Source organism: Marmota flaviventris, chromosome 18, assembly GCF_047511675.1.
Source record: "Marmota flaviventris isolate mMarFla1 chromosome 18, mMarFla1.hap1, whole genome shotgun sequence".
NCBI classification, from domain to species: Eukaryota; Metazoa; Chordata; class Mammalia; order Rodentia; family Sciuridae; genus Marmota; species Marmota flaviventris.
This window is the reverse complement of record NC_092515.1, coordinates 45801278-45821039: the sequence shown is the minus strand read 5'-3', so window position 1 is coordinate 45821039 and position 19762 is coordinate 45801278. Positions and strand designations below refer to the sequence as shown.

The 19762-nt window shown below is 34.5% G+C and overlaps 1 protein-coding gene across 2 annotated transcripts in view; it reads right to left on the bottom strand.

Annotated features, from left to right (window-relative positions):
- Positions 1-19762, bottom strand: part of Cbfb (core-binding factor subunit beta) — a 51445-nt gene that overhangs the window by 14068 nt on the left and 17615 nt on the right. For both annotated transcript variants that reach the window (XM_027953961.2, XM_027953959.2), the window contains exon 4: positions 10034-10150. In XM_027953961.2, coding sequence (XP_027809762.1) covers positions 10034-10150 — 117 coding nt within the window. The remainder of the gene's footprint in view (positions 1-10033; positions 10151-19762) is intronic.

Here is a 19762-nt window from a genome sequence, read left to right as displayed (position 1 = left end):
AAATCCCTCACTGTACATACAGCACAGGATTTTCAACCTTGTACTCATATACTTTTGAAGATGTATTAGGATTTTCAATGGTAAACTTGAAGAAACTAAAAGAACCAAAACAACATCAAAAGACATCAATATTGACTTTCCTAGAATCTTTGCAACGAGGGGTGGCCATGTATTTTGTTTCTAGTCAATGAGATCATAAGCACAAGTCACCCAATGTGGCTTCCAAGCAAGTTATTTAGGAGACATTTCACCATCCCTTCTTGGGAATTGATGTAATTCTCACAGATGCAGCAGCTACCTGTGCAAACATAATAAAGAGGATGTAGTCACTTGCTGGGCACAATAGAGAAGGAAGATGAAAAGACTCTGGGGCCTCTGATAGTATAAGTGCCATACCAGACCTGGACTGAGCCCTTCTGGATACCTTTCTCTACATCCTTTGTCATTGTTAGCAGGGTTTTTTTTAAAAAAAAAAAAAAAAAAAAAACTTATAATTTTCAATGACACAATGTCTACCTATTAACTTAAACAGAATTGAAGAAATGTGATCAAATTCCCATTCTTGGAACTGAGAATACAGCTCAGTGGTAGAGCACTGCCTAGCATGCAAGAAGCCCTGGGTTATATCTCCAGGACTGAATAAAAAATGTTATGATGCTCTTACTATCTTTAGGACCCAGGACAAGGTATTTTCTACCGTAAATTCATATGTAAAGTGAGCAGAGAAATATTGTACAACAATGCTTTTGTAAAGATTAGATAACACATAAGTGCCTAAGCAATTATCTGACAGCATTGTTAGAATTATTTTATAAACATTAATGTATGTAAAATTCACACATTTTATTAAACATTACACATACCTATTGTACGCTCAGAATGTACTATACAAGCCAGAGGTACTTGCAAAAGAATGCTGTCCCAGTTCCCTGAAGGCTTTTTATTATTTAGTTAGGCATCAACTGAACATATTTGCTGATGATCCTTCTGTTCTGTGCATTTACTTGTTCATTTTTTCATTTATTCTACAAATATTTTTTGAGCCTTTATTATGCCCAACTCACTATGCTTGGTGCTTTGGATATAATGTAAGAGAACAAGCTCTTCATGCAGCTTCTGATCCAGTGGGGCAGGTGGAAAATAAAATTAAATTAGCAATTCAATATAAAATTATCAACTGCAATAAGTGCAGTAGAGGAAAATTAGAGGATAAAATGAGTATATAACATGATATGTGATTTGAGTCCCTAAAAAAGTTATTAGCCATTAATGTATTCTAGCAATGGTCATGGATTTTTTTTGTTGTTGTTAAAAGAATAAAAAGTATTACTAATTTTTGCAGTAAAAAAGCCAGCTAAGGAAGGATAGTAGAACGAATTGGACATCATTACCCTATGTGCACATATGATTACATGACTTGAGTAACTCTATATCATGTACAACCAGAAAATGAGAAATTTTACTCCATTTATGTATGATGTGTCAAAATGCATTCTACTGTCAAGTATAACTAATTAGAACAACAATAACAAACATAAAGCTAGGAGAGATTTAGTAGCCCTCTATTTTCTAGTTCTAATCTGTTTTGGTCTGATTAGTGACAAGTGAGATGTATGGGAAGTGAACAGAATCCACATTTTAACAAATGGTAAAATCAGAAAGATAGGCAATTACCAGTGTCATCCTGATCTTGTACAAGAAACAACTCCCTTTCAAGGATAGCCCTTGCTGATAAAACTACCTGCTCCCTTATGAAGTAAACTAATGGCTATGAACAACTAACTTTATCTAGCTTCAGGTGATGCTGGGAGGGGTTTCCAGTATTCAAGTCCCCACCAGCTTCCTGTTTTAAAGCCAGTTATTCCATGATTTATACCACAACCTGCACAGAGTAGCCAGGTGGAGTAAACATAAAATAAAGCTGGGTATCTGTAAAATTCATATGGGAAGTAAAAATTCAGCCTTTCTGTTATAGAGCACATATAGAATATTCTGACCACTTTTGCTACAGTGATTTTACCTTTATTGTATTATCTAAATCTACAAATGTATTTATTTACAATTTGGTAACACCTTTCTGCAGCAAAGAACTTAAAAAATGGAATTTCACATTTAATGAAAAATTAATCACATTTGTTTCCAAGAAAGTTGATAAACCTATATATATGTGATATGCTGTGGGGGACAGAATGATATCACTTCTCAGGTGAAAACCAGAAGAAATAAATCTGCTGAAGAAGCATCAGTATCTACTTTAAAGGCAACAATTTAACATATGCAGCTGCAAATGGTACATTTAATCAATCATTCTGCAGAACATAACTTCATTTAAATCAAATGACTCTTCCAAGTTAATTTTATCCACATTCTTGTACACATACAAAAAAAGCAAAGCTGTTCATATGTTGGCTTAATAGGAAAATCTTATAGCTCAAGGACACCAGTTTTGCATTAGTGTCATCTGGTGTTTGAAACAGAAAGTCTGTTAATTCCAATAATGGATTTATTTTTTCTAACCCAATCATGGGGAGAAAACAAAAATTTTTTCAAAGTTTGTGATTATGAAAGTAAAACCATTTAAAAAGTATAATAATGAAGGTGAGATTATTGGCTCCTATGTTGATAATATAAATATGAAGGTTGGTAGACCTATAGGAAAATAACATTTTCAGTGAATTAAAAAAAAACCACAAAATAGAAATTTACTAGGAACTTGTTTTGATACACATGTAATTCATCACTGCATCCAAAGAAATGAGACACTCTGCTGACATTTGTACTTTATAGTTTTAGAATTTACAAGTAATAAAAGTAACTGAACTACAGAAGTGTTGTAACAAAGCTGATGCTAAAGAACAAAAACAACAAAGACCTCATCATGAGCACTGGGGATGTAAACTCAGTGGTAGAGCACTTGGCATGTGCAAGGCCCTGGATTAGATCCCTGGCATTAAAAAAAAAAAAAAAAAAAAAACTTGCATGACAGTACACATTATCTTTGGATTTTTAGAAAATTTGAGTCTTTTTTTTTTTTTTAGCGACACATGACATTACAATGATCTTGGCAATTCATACATTTGAATCAATTGGGGTATAATTTCTCATTTTTCTGATTGTACAGATTGCAGAATCCCATTGGTCATAGAGTCACTTATATACATACAGCAATCATAATGTCTATTCTATTCTGGAAAATTTGAGTCTTTAAAGAACCATTCTGAAACCAATGTAGTTTCTACAATGGCAATGATTTTTTATTTTTTTCTTGTGGGGGGGATGTGTGGAGGAATATTTACTGGTGATGTACAAAAATTTTCTGTTTTTTACATTTTTAGAGAATTGCATTATTGGAAACCAAGCATGTAAATAAAAAACATACTGACATTTATATCTACAAAATAATTAAAATTAAAATAACTAAAATTAAAATACCAAAATGCAATCATTAAACAGTTTTGAGTTTCTATACTTATATTCAGAAGCATCTTAATTTGTGAGAGAACTTTCTGACAAAGGACCTATTCAAAATATGTAAGGAACCACATTTCAGTGAGAAAATACTTTTATTGTAGAAAACAACCCAATATAAAAATAGACAAAAGGCTGGCACAATGGTAAATGCCTGTAATCCCAGCCACTTGGGAGACTAAAGCAGGAGTATCACAAGTTCATGGCCAGCCTGGGTAACTTAGCAAGATCTCCTCTCAACATAAAATAAAAAAGGGGCGGGGGCAGGGTTTGTAGCTAGTAGTAAAATGCCCCTAGGTTTAATCCCCAATACTACAACAATAACAACAAACCAAAAGAGACAAAAGACTTTTAGCCAGTACTTTACAAATGAGGCTATACAAATGAAGGATACTCAACTTTATTAAATCATCAGAGAAATGATTATTGAAACCATAAGAAGATACTAGCATACATCCATCAGAATGATTAAAATGAAAAAGACCGATATTACCAAACGCTGGTAAGGATGTAGAGCAGTAAAAGATGTGCTGGTTAGGTAACACTGGCACAAAGTTCAGAAAAAATGGCAGTTAATATTAAGGTTACCACTATGGAAATCGGTATGGAGTTTCCTCAAAAGACTAGGCATGGAACCACCGTATGACCCAGATGCTGGGTATTTATCCTAAAGAATTAAAAGTAGCAGTGCCCCTAAATTGCTAGGATTACAAGCATGCACCACTCCGCTCACTTGGTATTTATCTTGAAGAATTAAAAGTCATCATACTACAGTGATACATGCATACCCATGGTTATAGCTGCACAATTCACACCAGGCTAGTGTCCTTCAATGAATAAATGAATTAAAAAATGTGGTATATACACAATGGAGTTTTATTCAACCATAAAGAAAAATGAAATTATGTCATTTGCAGGAAAATGGAACTAGAGACCATTATGTTAAGTGAAAAAAGCCAGAATCAAAAGGCCAAGGGTTGTATGTTTTCTCTCATGTGGAAGCTAGAGAGGAAAAAGGTAAATAAAGGTATTAAGAGGGAGGATGGGGATCTCATGAAAATCAAAAGGAGATTAGTAGAGGAAAGGGACCAGGGGAGGTAGGGAGAAAGGGAAGATGTGCTGAGGAGTGATATTGGCCAAATTTATTGTTATATTGTGTGTATGTACAAATGTAACAACAAATCCCATCAGTATGCAGAACTATAGTGTACCAATTAAAAAATATGGGGAAAAAAAGAAAAATAAAGGTTGCACATATGATCTAGCAGTTCTATGCCAGGCATGTATACAATAGTAATAAATATACAGACCTCTCCAGAGGAGAGGATATTTGATAATGTAATAGCCCAAATGACCATTAACAGTAAAATTTGTAAAGTGCATGATCATACAAAGAAATACAAGGAGAATGAAAAACTACAACATACTAACACAGATTAATTTCACAAATATATTGAGGGTTAGAAAACAGTGAATATTTTATGAAGCCATCTATATAAATGGACAAAACTAATTGCTGTTAAACATGAGTATGCGGGAGGCTGAGTGAGGCAGGAGGATTGAGAGTTTAAAAATCAGGCTTACCAACTTAGCAAGGCCCTAAGCAACTCAGAGAGACCATTTCTAAATAAAAAATTAAGAGAGCTGGGGATGTGGCTCAATGGTGGTTAAGTGCCCTTGGGTTCAATCCATGGTACAAAGGGGAAAAAAAAAAAAAAAAAAAGTGAGTACTGTTATGTACTCTGTGCACACGCAAGGAGGTGTGGTTTTAATTAACTGGAATGGAACAGGAGGTTGCACTGCAGTCACTTTCATGTTTGTTTATTTTTAAAGAAATATATATATTTTTTGGTTGTAGATGGACACAATACTTTATTTATCTTTATGTGGTGCTAAGGATCAAATCCAGTGCCTCAGGTGTTAGGCAAGCACTCTATCACTGAGCTATAACCCCATCCCTGTATTTGTCTTTTTTTTTGTTTGTTTGTTAATATACAGAAATATAACTGATTGTGTACTGACGTTGTATTATATCCAACACCTTGTAACATCCATATTAATTTTTCTAATGGTTTACAGATTGTTTTGGATATACTAGGTACATGTATATTTTGCAAATAAAGATAAAAGCTTTAAGTCTTCCTCTTCAATTCTCATATCTATTCTTTTTGGGAAGAACCTTTTCATACAGCACTTTTTTTTTTTTTTGGTACCAGGGATTGAACTCAGGGGCACTTGACCAATTGAGCCACATCCCTAGCACTTTTTAAATATTTTATTCAGAGACAGGGTCTCACTGAGTTGCTTTGCACTGTGCTTTTGCTGAAGCTGGCCTCAAATGTGCAATCTCCTGCCTCAGACCCCAAATTGCTAGGATTACAAGCATGTACCACTATGCTAAGCTTGTTGTCAATTTTTTATACAGCTCAGGGAATAGCCAAAGATGTCAAGGGTCCAAATTTATTAATTAAAACATTATAGGCACCTTTATTTTAAAAAATGAAGTAAGACATTAAGTTGACATGGTGACATGTGCTTATAATCTCAACTACTTAGGAGGTAGGAGGCAGGAAGATTGCAAGTTTGAAGGCTGCCTCAGCAAAGTAGTGAGACCCTGTTTCAAAACAATAAATAAAAGGGACTGGGTGTAGATAGCTCAGTAGTGGAGCACTGGGCTAGCATGTATGAGACCCTTAAAATTTTTAAAAATATTTATTCTTATAGACTAATTAACATAAAGATAAATTTTTCATTTTGCTATAATGTACAAAGATAAGTTAATTTTTTAAGAAAAACTTGCTTCTGAAAATAGTTTTGCGTAGAATTTTCTTTTTTTGCGGTATTGGGGATTAAACCTAAGGCCCCACACATGCTAGGTAAACTCTTTCTTCCTGTGAGCTACATCTCTAGCCCTTTTAGTTTTACTTTGATATAGAATCTCACCTAAGTTGACCAGGCTGGCCTTGAGCTTATGACCCTTCTGTCTCAGATTTCCAAGTAGCTGGGACTTCAGGAATGTACCACCATGCCCAACCATTACTTTTCTAAGACTAGTAGCAATAAAATATTTTGTGGGTCAAAATGTTATATGATTTTAGTTATTTTAAATGACATCTTTTATTTTCAGGAATGTATCAGAAATGACAAGTGATCACTCTTTTAATTCTACATCAAATTACAGTTATCCCTTGGTATCCATACAAAATAAGTGCATGCAATATCCTTAGCTAAAATGAAATTGGGAGTCAGGGATGTAGCTAAGTGGGGAATGCTTGCCTAGCATGCACCAAGCCCTGGGTTTAAAGTCCAGCACCACAAAGCAAAATAAAACAAATCAAAAAAGTAGTATTTGAATATAACCTATATGCATCCTCCTGTATTCTTTAAAACATTTCTAGATTGCTAATCATACCTAATATAATTGTTTAGGGAAGAATCACAAGAAAAATATATCTAATGCAAATAATTTTTAAAAATATATATTTTTGATCCAGTTGGTTGAATGGATGGGTGTAGAACCCCGGGATGTGGAGGGCCAAATGAATACTATATCATTACTGATGTAACACCAACCAAGAATTGAGGTGAATTTTCAAACAACTTTTTGGTCAATTTAGAAAAGTTACTTCTGTCTGTGGATCAGCAGAGATAAACAAAAATTGTGTTGGGACACAGAAGTGGGGCTACTGGCCAGGTTTACTCCCTGTTCTAGCATAAACATATCCAATGACCGAAGGCTGAAATTCATTCCTTTCAAAATAACATATTAATATAAGAGACAGATTAGGATCCCTTAATAGTGGAAACTGTAAGTATAAAATGCTCAAGTGCAAATTAACAAAAATCAAGAATCTTCATTTAGAAACTATTGTATGCCAGGTATTATGGTAGGCTACCAATAATTTTGTGGGTAGCATTTCCCCTGTTTTATGAAAGAGAACTCTGAGGCCTGGAAAATATCATTTTCCTGAAAGAACTGGGACTCCTACCACTGTGGAAATCAGGGTAGCAGGGATTCTTTCTTAAGAATTTAAACTTTGAATATTTTTTTACAAGGAAGGTTTCATTTTTTGATCTCTTGGATTAGAAATTCTCACATTTCCATAAATGGAGAATACGGGAAGAGAGAACAAAGAAATAATGAAACTTGTTTTTTTTCTTGTCATTATCATTTCAACTCTACTAACAAATTTAATACCAAAAAATTAAGTGACATTAACATCTGGTAATGTGCTTTACCTTTTCTTCCAGCATTTTGCACATGCCATCTTACTACTCTTTAGCCTCCAGAACAACAAAACATTTAAATAACAACAACAACAACAAAAATAGGCCAGTTATTTATTTTATTGTGGCTTCCTTATATGTGAGCCTTTTTTTGGGGGGGGGGGCCACTGGGGTTTGAACCCAGGGGCACTTTTGTCACTGAGCTACATTGTTAATATTTTCTTTTCCTTTATTTTTTATTTGTGGGTCTCAAACTTGCAATCTTCCCTTCTCAGCTGTCAGAGCTGCTGGGATTACTGGTGCATGCCACCACATCCACATGATTCTATTTTATAATTTAGACCTCTTTATTGATTTTATATATTTGGAAAGTCACCGTAATCAGAATTTTATCTTTTAAAAAAAATTCATTTATTTTTTATGCTAGGGATCAAACCCAGGAGCATTCTACCTCTGGCCTGTATTTCCTGCCATTTTTATTTTATTTTGAGGCAGTCTCATTAAATTACCATATTGGTTTCAAATTAAGTAGCTGGGATTACAGGCATGTGCTCAGAAATTTTAATCTTTAAAGCAAAGAATTTAAAAAAAAAAAAAAAGAATTTTCCTTTAGTTCTTTGAACTAAATAACTACTTTGAAATTCACGCCTCTAAGAACCAATATTTTGGAACCCCTTGAAGGTTTCTATTGCATTCTTCTTTTTCTTTTTTTCAGGCTTATTTGTGTATTTCATGATTTTTTGGTTGAAAACTGAAATTTTAGATAACATGGTGTAGCAACTCTGAATTCTGATCCTGCTTCTAGCTTGTTGTTGGCTCTTTTTGTTTGTTCACTGACTCGAATTGAATAATCCTATAGTCTGCTTTGCCTAGCAGTGTGTAGCCACTGATGCCACTGCTCAGTTTTTTGTTTTGTGTGATCTTTTTAAGTCTTGTTTTCTGGAAGGCTACCTACTGGTCAGCATAGCTTAGCTGTCAGCCAGTTATAGGTCAGAGGTTTTGCTTAAATTATCTAAGCCAATAGGCTTCTGTTCTTTGCCATAAGATCTATGTGAGGTTTGGGGAAATGCTAAATTTAGTGAGTTTACCAGTTTACTATGTGTTTTGCCAGGGTCTAGCAGCTTACAAAGGCCCCTTTGTCTTCTCTCTAAAGCAGGTATAGCTTGGCACACACATGTAAATTTCCAGTCCACAAAAGTGTGATCTTAGTAGGGCTACTCTAGCTATATATGTCCCTGGATTTCCCTGATAAAGCTCTGGCTGGTTGGCCTTCTTATTGCTTCTTAAAACAATAACTGCCAGATTGCTAATAAGTCATCTATTGTTTTCAACAATATCCTGGACATGGATCTTCTCCAAGATCTGGTCTATGTTCTCTCTGACCATATAAATTAATCTGCCCTACTAGGATTTTATTTCCTTCCTTTTTTTCCCTTCCTCCCTCCCTACAACAGAGCTACCAGTCCTTGTGGCTTACCCTGCTATGCAGGATAGAACCTGAGGGACCTCAGAGGTGGGAAAGGGATGGCAGCAGCTCCTGACTACAATGTCACAGATTCCACTTTTTTTTCTTCTTTCTAGTACTAGGATTGACCAGGGCCTTGTGTACATTCTACCATTGAGCTACATCCCCATCCCTTTTTTATTTATTTTGAGACAGGGTCCCCTGAAGTTTCTGAGGCTAGTCTCAAATCTATGACGTTCCTGCTTCAATCTCTGGAGTTGTGGGGATTATAGGAGTGCACCACTACACCTAGTCTGTTTCTACATTTTATTTTGAATGATTTTATCCCCCTTATAATGTTCTAAGGTTCACTAACAAATACTAAATAGAACCATTTACTGAACTTTTAAGTTCCCACCAAGCAGACAGGACTAATCCAATGAAAGTCTGGAACCACTGAAAAAAACACTTTACCCAAATTGAGACCAGATGTGGGCTTCAACATTTTCAGAATTCCTCAATATTACTAGAATGTATTATTTTCTTGATTTACTTTTTATTATTGTCTAGATTTTATGTTTTTTTTTTTTTGGTACCAGGGATTAAACCCAGGGGTGCTTAACCACTGAGCCACATCCCCATTTTCATTTTTCATTTGAGATTTTGAGATATGGGCTTACTAAATTCCTTAGGGCCTCACTAAGTTGCTGAGGCTGGCTCTGAATTTGCAATGCTCCTGCCTCAGCTTCCACAGTGGCTGGGATCATAGGCATGCACTAACGCACCTGGCTCTATATTTACTTTTAAAGATTAGGTAAAATAGGTCCCTAGACAAGAGCAAGATTAGGGGCTAAATAAAAGATGAATGTTCAGAAAGGCCTGACGTCACCCTACCTGGGCTCGCTCCTCATCAAACTCCAGGCATCCCATACCATCCAGTCTCTGAAGATCAATCCAGCCTTTCCAGATAACACAGACTCCATTCAGAATCATGGGAGCCTTCAAATACACCTAAGACATAGAAAAGAAGAATGAAAACCACTAAAAAACTATCAGATGTGTGAACATTAAAAGTTTAAGCTTATTTATAACAATCCATAGTTTTCTTTAAAAAATACACACACCACAGTCTCTGACATATTCTATAAATTAATCTGCCCTACTAGGATTTTATTTCCTTCCTTTTCCCCCTTCCTCCCTCTCTACCTACTTCTTCCTTTTCCTTTTCTTTCCCCTTTCTTCCTTTCATAGTGCTGGGGATCAAACTCAATGATAGGCAAGTGCTCTACCATTAAGTTATATCCTCAGACATAGGATTTTATTTCTAGTCACAATTTTCCAGATTATTTTAAAAAGAAAATTATATAGGATTTGTAAAAACTGTTTGTAATAAGGTGATGCTTGAAGAATGTTTCTTTACTCTTCCAGTTAAGGCTAGGACACCAGATTCTTTGTCCTGATGTTCTTCTGATTTTGCATAGAAAGATATAAAGAGGGAAAACAACTGGAACTCACTATCCTCTGATTAGAGCATGTACTGCTTCCTTCAACTTCGATACCTGTAGCCAGGCACGGTTCAACTCTTCATATTTCCTTCAGTTTTATAAGTTACTGCACAGCTTCCTGATAATTAATCCTGTTTTTCTCTTGCAAGGTATTATCTCTTCAAAGGAATTTAATTTAAACTGTTTAACAATCATTAAAATACACCAGGAAATGTATTAGGTCACAGCTGTGAACTAATGTAAAATCAATAATTTTCCCAGAAATCAATAAATTAACCCAAAATCTAGTTATTTCAACTCACTGTTAAAATTATTATGCACTATCCATCAATAAATTAAAACATAATAAAAACTTAAGAATAAAAAACCAAACATTCTGAATTCTCAATAAGTGGGAATACTGTGATAAACATTAAACTTTATCAGAAAACTCCTATATCCTTAAGCTTTGGAATTAATTGAAGTTTTAAAGTTTTAAGCTTTCTTCTTCAAAAAATAACCAAGTTCTTCACCATTCCTAGAGTAAAACTCACTTTAAGACTTCCAAATTCATATTATTTTCAATCACCAAATTAACTTTCATACTGACTCATTCCTGTCAGGCATGGTGGTACCCCACCTATAGTCTCAGCTACTTGGGAGACTAAAGCAAGGAAAATCACTTAAGCTTAGAAATTGGAGACCAGTCTAGCCAACAGAAAAAGATCTCATATCAAAAAAAAAAAAAAAAGGGTAATTAGGATGGTGCTAATGCTACCTTGAAGTGAATATTTTACTATGATACAGATAAGAACTTTAAGAGAATTATTACACTTCCTACAATCTCCTCTACCCTAACAATACACTTTAACAGTTATTTTTTTAAAAACATCATTTTAGATCCTCACTACCTTATTTAATATGGGCTTCTGAATGAAAATTAGCATAGATTTTAATCATTTACTGCCTTGCTAAGATATTTTAAATGCAGAAGAAGCAGTACCTAAATGATACTCAAAACTCCAGGTAATCAAATACATCTTTAGAAACAAAGTTTTTTTTATTACCTATGGATAAGTTCACTTATCCAAATGTACTTTCTCTGGATAATTTCAGTGCTCTGCAAGCTACTATGAGTACAGAAAATTGGTAAGACAGTTTCTCATTTTGGGGGGAAAAAAAGGTTGGAAGCATAATTTTGTTCTTTACTTAATTCAGCAGGGTTTTTGTTCTGTTTTGTTTTGGTACTAGGGATTGAACCCAGGGGTACTTAACCAATGAACCACATCCCAGCCCTTTTTATGTTTTTTTAGAGACAGGGTCTCACTGAGTTGCTTATTGCCTAAACTAAGCTGCTGAGGCTGGCTCTGAACTCACGATCTTCCTGCCTCAGTCTCCTGAGTCACTGAGATTACTTAGCAGTTTTCTTCACAAAGATTCTTGCATCCTTCTTGTTTTGAAAGATGCTCAATAAGAACTGACTTCCAATAATTACAAATATGCTAGAAAATTTGTTCCTGGGACATCTGTAATATAAAATCTATAGGACTCCTACTACATATACATTTATGTCGCTTCCCTACACTGCTAAACACAACCATTTTTGTTAAGGGTTTCAAGAAACCATGATGAACCAATTTCAACTTGTAATAGGAAAAAAACCTCATCAAACCTAAGGTTCCATTTCTCCTCTCAATTGGATGAAGGGAAATAGTCTACAGTTAAGAGCTGAAACCGTTTAACCACATATTTCCTTCTTGTTCTGATAAGTGTTCATGCCCTTCCACACTGTGAATTTAAAACTTCATCTATGTGCATCTAGTCATATGAGTAACTATGCTGACTGACCTATGTTTAATACCTCACAAAATTATCCTACTATTCTTCACATCAATATAACTCAACTCACCACATCTGAAATGAAGATTTCCTCCTACCCTTAAATGGCACATAGTGGAGAGTAGAACATCTCACCTATAAGTGAGCACCTATTTTAAAGTTTTATACGAATCATGAAAAGAATTCATCTAATAGCTAAGTCATCTTTAATACCACTTTAATCAAGATTTTATATTCTTGAAAAATGGTTTACATCTTTCAGAACTCAAAATGCCATAATCTCTTAGCTTATTCATATTAATTTTCACAAACATATTTTCCTTATAAAAATACTAAATTTTTTAAAAACCCATTTATTACTTCTTTATAAATGTTCTCTCATGACAAAGAAAACCACTGATTTGTTTTGAGAAATTCCTAAATGGCTTTAGAAAATGGCTACATTTCTTAATAAAGACTAGTTTCTAAAATCCTAATTAAAAAGAACATTTAGATGATCCTGGTGATTTATTTAGATGTTCATATTCAAATAAATACAGTCTTATATGTAAATCTTCAAAGTAAATGGTGCTTTTATACATTCATGAATACCAAGCCTCAAAGTATGAAGAACATATAATTCTGACTCTTAATAGTTTGATATTTTGTAACATAATTCAATAATGTTATTTAAACACAAAGACATTTTACACTTAAAATGATGATGCCTTATTTCATTCAAAACTTCAGAAAAAAATATTAAATATGACCCATGAATTAAATCCATTATTCTAGAACAATTAAATATTTTTTCCTACAAAATGGATTTTATAAAGCTATTTTAAAATGGGTAAATAGATGCAGCTAATCTCAAGAAAATAACAAAATAGCTTATCTTTCCAAAAGTTAAATATCACAGAATGTGTGTGAGATTTCACAGGTTAAAACTAATTATAGCTTCACATTGTGTATTTTTTTTAAGAAAAGGTAAATGTTAAACAAAATTAATACATTCAAGATCTAAATTATCAGTTTTGTGATATTCTACCTAAATTATATATGCTATCATTTGATTTTCATATTTTGTATCTTCAAATTCCCTATCACTCAAGCAGTACAGGGTCATCAAAAACATGTTTGTACCATCAACTCTAGTACTGATATAATGAAACATTTGGTTAAAAAAAGGAAACAAGTATTAATGCTTACTATCATAAAGAAACCTTAAAAACATCATATTAAGTTCAAGAGGCCAGGAAAAGGACACATTTTATGAAATGTCCAGAACAGGCAGATATAGAGACAGAAAGGAAATTAGTGGTTGCTAGGGGCTGAGGAGAGAGGGGAGCTAGGAATGACTGCTAATGTGTATGAGAATTCTTTTGTGGGTGATGAAAATATTCTGGAATTAGTTATGATAGCTGCACATCTCTGAATATACTAAAAACCACTGAGCTGTATACTTTTAGACTGAACCTTATGGTATGTGGATATCTCAATGAAGTTGTCATAATAAATGTTTGTAACAATTTTTATCTGTTATGTAAGTGACATATGAGATATCAAAAGGAGATTCCAAGTAGGCAGTAGCATATGGGATTTTAGCACTTTGAGAAATCTCAGATGATATTATAAATCTAGCAGCCACCAACAATATTGTATATTTGAAACTGAAGAGAAGGAAGAAGAGATTCCCCCAGGAGTAAATGGGGGAAAAAAAAAAAAAAAAAAAAAAAACAAAGAGAAGGACCCAGAAAGAACCTGCAGAAAAGTCCAACTTTTTGATGTTAGGTAGAAAAAAAGAATCCTGTAGATGGAGCTATGAACAGACAGGGGGGTTAAAAGAAAACAGGTCAGGAGCCCAGTGGCTAAAGGTTAAGTTATAGATCCCCAAGTAAAAAACTTCCCCTTTGTTGGCTGAATCAGATATCTTAAGTATGTTACAGGATCTTGGATCACTCAACTTCTCTCAAAATTCTGTGTAAAAATGTATGTTGAGTCTACGTACATTTTTCTAAGGAAGACTACTGGTTTCATTATTCTTATACAGGTGTGCAAAGCAAAAATAATCCAATCATTATAGTAAAAACTCAATTCTTTCCCTCCCCTCATAGACAAACACAAAGATCTTTCTAGTACAGGGCTTGATGGATGATAAATAACCTTAATTTAGTAAATGGAACAAACTCACCTTCCACTCTTATACACAAACCTCAGGGACTGAACCCAGGGGACACCTGATCACTAACTTACACCACCAGCCTTTTAATTTTTTTTTTAATTTTGAAGCAGGGTCTCGCTAAATTGCCCAACCTAGCCTCAAACTTATAATCTTCCTGCCTCAACCTCCCAAGCAGTGGGCTACAGCCTCCAAACTTTTTTTTTAAAGATTTTTTTTACAACACCTTTATTCTTTTTATTTATTTTTATGTGGTGTTAAGGATCAAACTCAAGTCTCACACATACTAGGCAAGCACTCTACTACTGAGCTACAGCCTCAGCCCATCCAAACTATTTTAAGAGCTAAAAATTAGTAACCCTGTTTTGAAAAGGAAGGGTATGAGAAAAACTACTCAACTTCTCATTTATTCACCCAACAGTTCCTTCTTTGAAATCTTGTTCAAAGAATATCTAAATATGGAATAAGTAGTGGCAACCTCAACTGTCTTTTCCTCTACAAATATATATTTATAGAAAAGAACAGGATTTCTGGCTTCTAGGTAGCTGATCTGAGAGAATCAGAAGGTACAAAGAGATGGCAGAAAGAGTTCCTATTGAGTGATTCAAAAGAACATAATTTAAAGGTAATTAATACAGAATAACTGTAGATCTGGAAACAAGACCCTCATACACATTAGTATTGAATCACAAAATCAATATGCACAGAAACCAACAGTCAAAGCTATTGACAAAAGCAAGAAGAAAAGATTTCACTTTCAAAAAATCCCTTTCAATTGGAAAGGATATTTCACTTCTCTGTAATAAACTGTTAAGAGTTTAAACACTTTCAACTCTAGTCTGTAAATTGAGAAACTGGGAAAACACTAAGAAGGAATAATCATTACCCCTTAGGTTCTCAATAAACATTTATATATTTGAAGAGCAGAAAACAGGTAGGATTTAGAATTTTTTCCTTGTATCTTCCCTATAATAATTTCTCTTTGAAAAAATCTACCTATTCAACAACTATCTACTCCTGTCAACTACATGAAGGGTATGCTTACAGGGCAGTGGGGAATATGATATCACCCACCCAGTACCACCATAGCACTGATCATTAACTTTAAAAAGCTTTTAATGAGGAAGAACTGAATATATTAAAAAAAGAACTGTAAGAATTAAACTGAATTCACCTATTAAATTTTAGTAGGACTCACTTAACTCTTAAGGTTATGGAAAAAACAACTGATAGGAAAATTTTAAAAAGCTGAATTTAGTAGCCTTGCCACCTCTTTTTAAGACTACCTTACAGGTATATGCCTGTAATCCCAGCAACTCTGGAGGCTGAGTAGGAGGATCACAAGTTCCAGGCCAGTTAAAACTCTGTCTCAAAATAAATAAATAAATAAACAAATAAATAAATAAATAAATAGGACTGGGAAGTAGATTAAAGGTAGAGAGAGTGCCCCTGGGTTCAATCCTTAGCACCACAAAAATAAACAAACAGCCAAAAGTTATTCAGAAGTATTCACAATAATAATCAAGCATATTAAATTCAAACAAGATAACTATATTTAAACACATATAAAAATAAATTGAAAAACATTTTAATAATGTCTATTGGGAGGCAAAGCAGGTTATATTACATTGCCAGATAAAATGTAAACTGACTAATGATTCTTGGAAGACATTTTGGGGGAATGAGTGTGCATACTTTTCCAATCCAGCAACGCCATGTCTATAAATGCCTCTTAAAACTTAATCAAAGATGTACACAAAATATTTGTTATAAAGAAAGATGTTCACTTTCTCCCCCTTTCATTAGTGCATTTTAGCTGTACATAATGATGGGATTTGTTGTAACATAATTCATGCCTGAAGGCAGCTTATCTAATATACATATTTTCTAAATTGGGCACATCTTGCGCTTATGAACCCTAGACATTACTTCAACACTACATTTGGGGCCACCACTTTATTTTTTTAAAAAATTTTTAGATGTTGATAGATCTATATTTTATTCATTTATTTATATGTGGTACTGAGAATTGAACCCAGTACCTCACACTTCCTAGGCAAGTAAGTGCTCTACTACTGAGCCCCAGCCCAGCCTCAGGGCCATCACTTTAAATAGCAAAATCACCAACAAAAAACACAAAATATGAAAAACATGGCACTAAGTAAACCTCAAAAAGAATACTTTTACACCATGAGAGCTGCTACAAAAAGGCAGAGCATTGTCTTTGTGTGACTTCAACTGGGAATATGCTTAGAAAGCGACATTTTTTGCTACTCTCCATGGGTCCACAAATGGCCAGATTACCTATCTGTGAATTCACATCTACTCACTAAAATTTCTTTACAACTCCAAAATCAATACTTCCAAAGTGATTAACTAACATTCCAAAAATATGTAATTATTTTTTAAAGGAATATCATCATTAAGTTTAACACAAGAGCATGGAAAGAGTGGAAACAAAATAAACTTTGCAATCAGAAAAACTTGGGTTTAAATTCCAGCTCTATCAAGTGTGTCTTGATAGATACTTGTCTCTATCAAGTATCAAGTGTGACAAACTTCTTATCTTTTATTTTCCTCCTGGGACCCAGGGATTCAACCCAGTCGTGCTCACCCTTTTTATTTTTTATTTTGAGACAGGGCCTCACTTGTTGCTTAGGGCCTTACTAAGTTGCTGAGGCTGACTTCAAACTTGCGATCTTCCTGCTTCAGCCTCCCTAGACACAGAGCTTATAGGCATGCACCACCATGCCCAGATAGTTACTTTTGCTTATAAGCCTCAGATTCCTTACATTTAAATCAGGGCTTAAGAATACCTTCTTCACAAGTGAAGGCAAAAATTAAATCAATGTACAAAAAACTTATGAAACAGAGAAACAATGATTACTTGCACATACATTGCCACCAACGCTTTAATAGAATTTTTTTCAAAGGTAAAGATGTAATTTTTTCCCCAGACGATGAATAGTTGTTCCTACCCACAAACAATGAATCATCAGACAAGCAGTAATACAGGGATGACATATGCACCCAGGAAAACAAGATCTTCCACGGAAGAAGTTATGTACCCTAATGTTTAGTTGTAATCATTTCTGTAGACTATTTAACAGATTCCTTTAGAAGATACTTGGTTTTGACTCATCTGCCTTTAGCCACATGCTTCTCCCTGTTCATAAACGCACAGTCAGCTACATGGCTGCCAGATAATTACTGAATGCAGTCATTCAATCTCACTTATCTCTAAATCATAATTAGATTGCACTTAGGTGTAAAAATAGTTTCCTTTATAATGTTTTAATGTAACTTACCAACATACTATTTATAATTGAAACCCTAAAATGGAGAACTAGAGAATGTGTCTAAAACTTAATGTGTGTGTATACATATAAACACATATTCAGGGCTGGGGCTAGGGCTCAGTGGCAGAGCGCTTGCCTTGCACATATGAGGCACTAGGTTCAATCCTCAGCACCATGTAAAAATAAACAAAGATATTGTGTTCAAGTGTTTAACTAAAAAATTTAAAAAAAACACACATATTCAATAAATGGATAAACAAACATGTACTCAATAAATGGATATGTTAACCAAACCAGACTTTGGTCAAGAATACATGAGATCAAGCAGGGCATGGTGCTGCATGCCTGTAATCCCAGCAGCTTAGGAGGCTGAGGCAAAAGTATTCTAAGTTCAAGGTCAGCCTCACTTTAGTGACTTAGTAAGGACCTAAACAACTTAGCAAGACCCTCTCTCAAAATAAAAAATAAAAGACTGGAAGTGTAAATTGGTATTAAAAAACAAAAGAAAGAATATATGCAAACTTTGCTGCAAATTTATAAATATGTATTAACATACATGCCTCTAATGTGCTCTCCACATATTTATTTTAATTTGGTTCCACTATATTTTTCTTTTCCTAAGTGGAAATCTGAGCCCAAATAAATTGAGACTTTTATGCTTCCGCCACAGCCTGCTTGTTTCCTATGAAGGTCTATAATAAGGGGCAAAACTTAGCAGTTTCATCTGCAGATAAAAAACAATGCATTCAATAAACAAGAACAGGATGTGGAACACAAAGAGCTTTAAGAAATTAGAAAACAAGATAATCAACAGGATCATTCCTAGAGGTCCAACATCCAAATAGTAGGTGTTCCAGAAATAGAACAAAGAAAACATAAGGAAATACCAGAAAATTTCCTTCTGGAAGGACATATGCTGCCATATTGAAAAGGACCACCAAGGAGCTGGGGTTGTGGCTCAGTGGTAGAGCGCTTGCCTGGCATGTGTGAGGCACTGGGTTTGATTCTCAGCACCGCGTATAAATAAATGAACAAAATAAAGGCCCATTTAAATAAAATAAAGGGAGGGAGGGAGGGACTACCAAATACCCACACAACAAAGGAATGTGGATCCACACTTGGTTATATCATAGATGACTTTTAAAACAGAGACAAAGACAACTTTACAAACTTGTGAAGAGGGGAAAATTGACTAGAAACAATGACTTCAAATTCTCTCTCTCTTTTGGTACCAGGGATTGAAACCTGAGATGCTTAACTACTAAGCCACATCTTTAGCCCATTTTTATATTTTATTTAGACATGGTCTCGCTAAATTGCTTAGGGCCTTGCTAAATTGCTAAAACCAGCTTTGAACTTGTGATCCTCCTGCCTCAGCCTGCTGAACCACTGGGATTACAGGTGTGTACCTCCGCGCCTAGCTGATTTCAGATTCTCAACAGCAATAATGGAAGTATGACAATGTAATGAGGTCATCTGAATGAAAACAATCTCCAATCTCAAACTCTAGAAGACATCAAATATTTATGGCAAAGTATACAAGTAGAATAAAGATACTTCAAACAGGCAAAAAATTTCAGAAATTTTTGGTTCCATGCACCGCCCCCAAGTAAGTTATTCACAAAATTACCAAGAAATAGATATGAAATTAAAAAAAAAAAGTAGGGCTAGGGATGTGGCTCAGTGGTCAGTGGCAGAGTGCTTACCTAATATGCATGAGGCCCTGGGTTCAATCCGCAGTACACAACCTCCCACACAAGCAAAAGAAGGAAACAAAAAATGGGGAGGCCCATCACAACACAGGATTAATGGAGATCCTATATCATAGCAGAGTTGTTTTTTT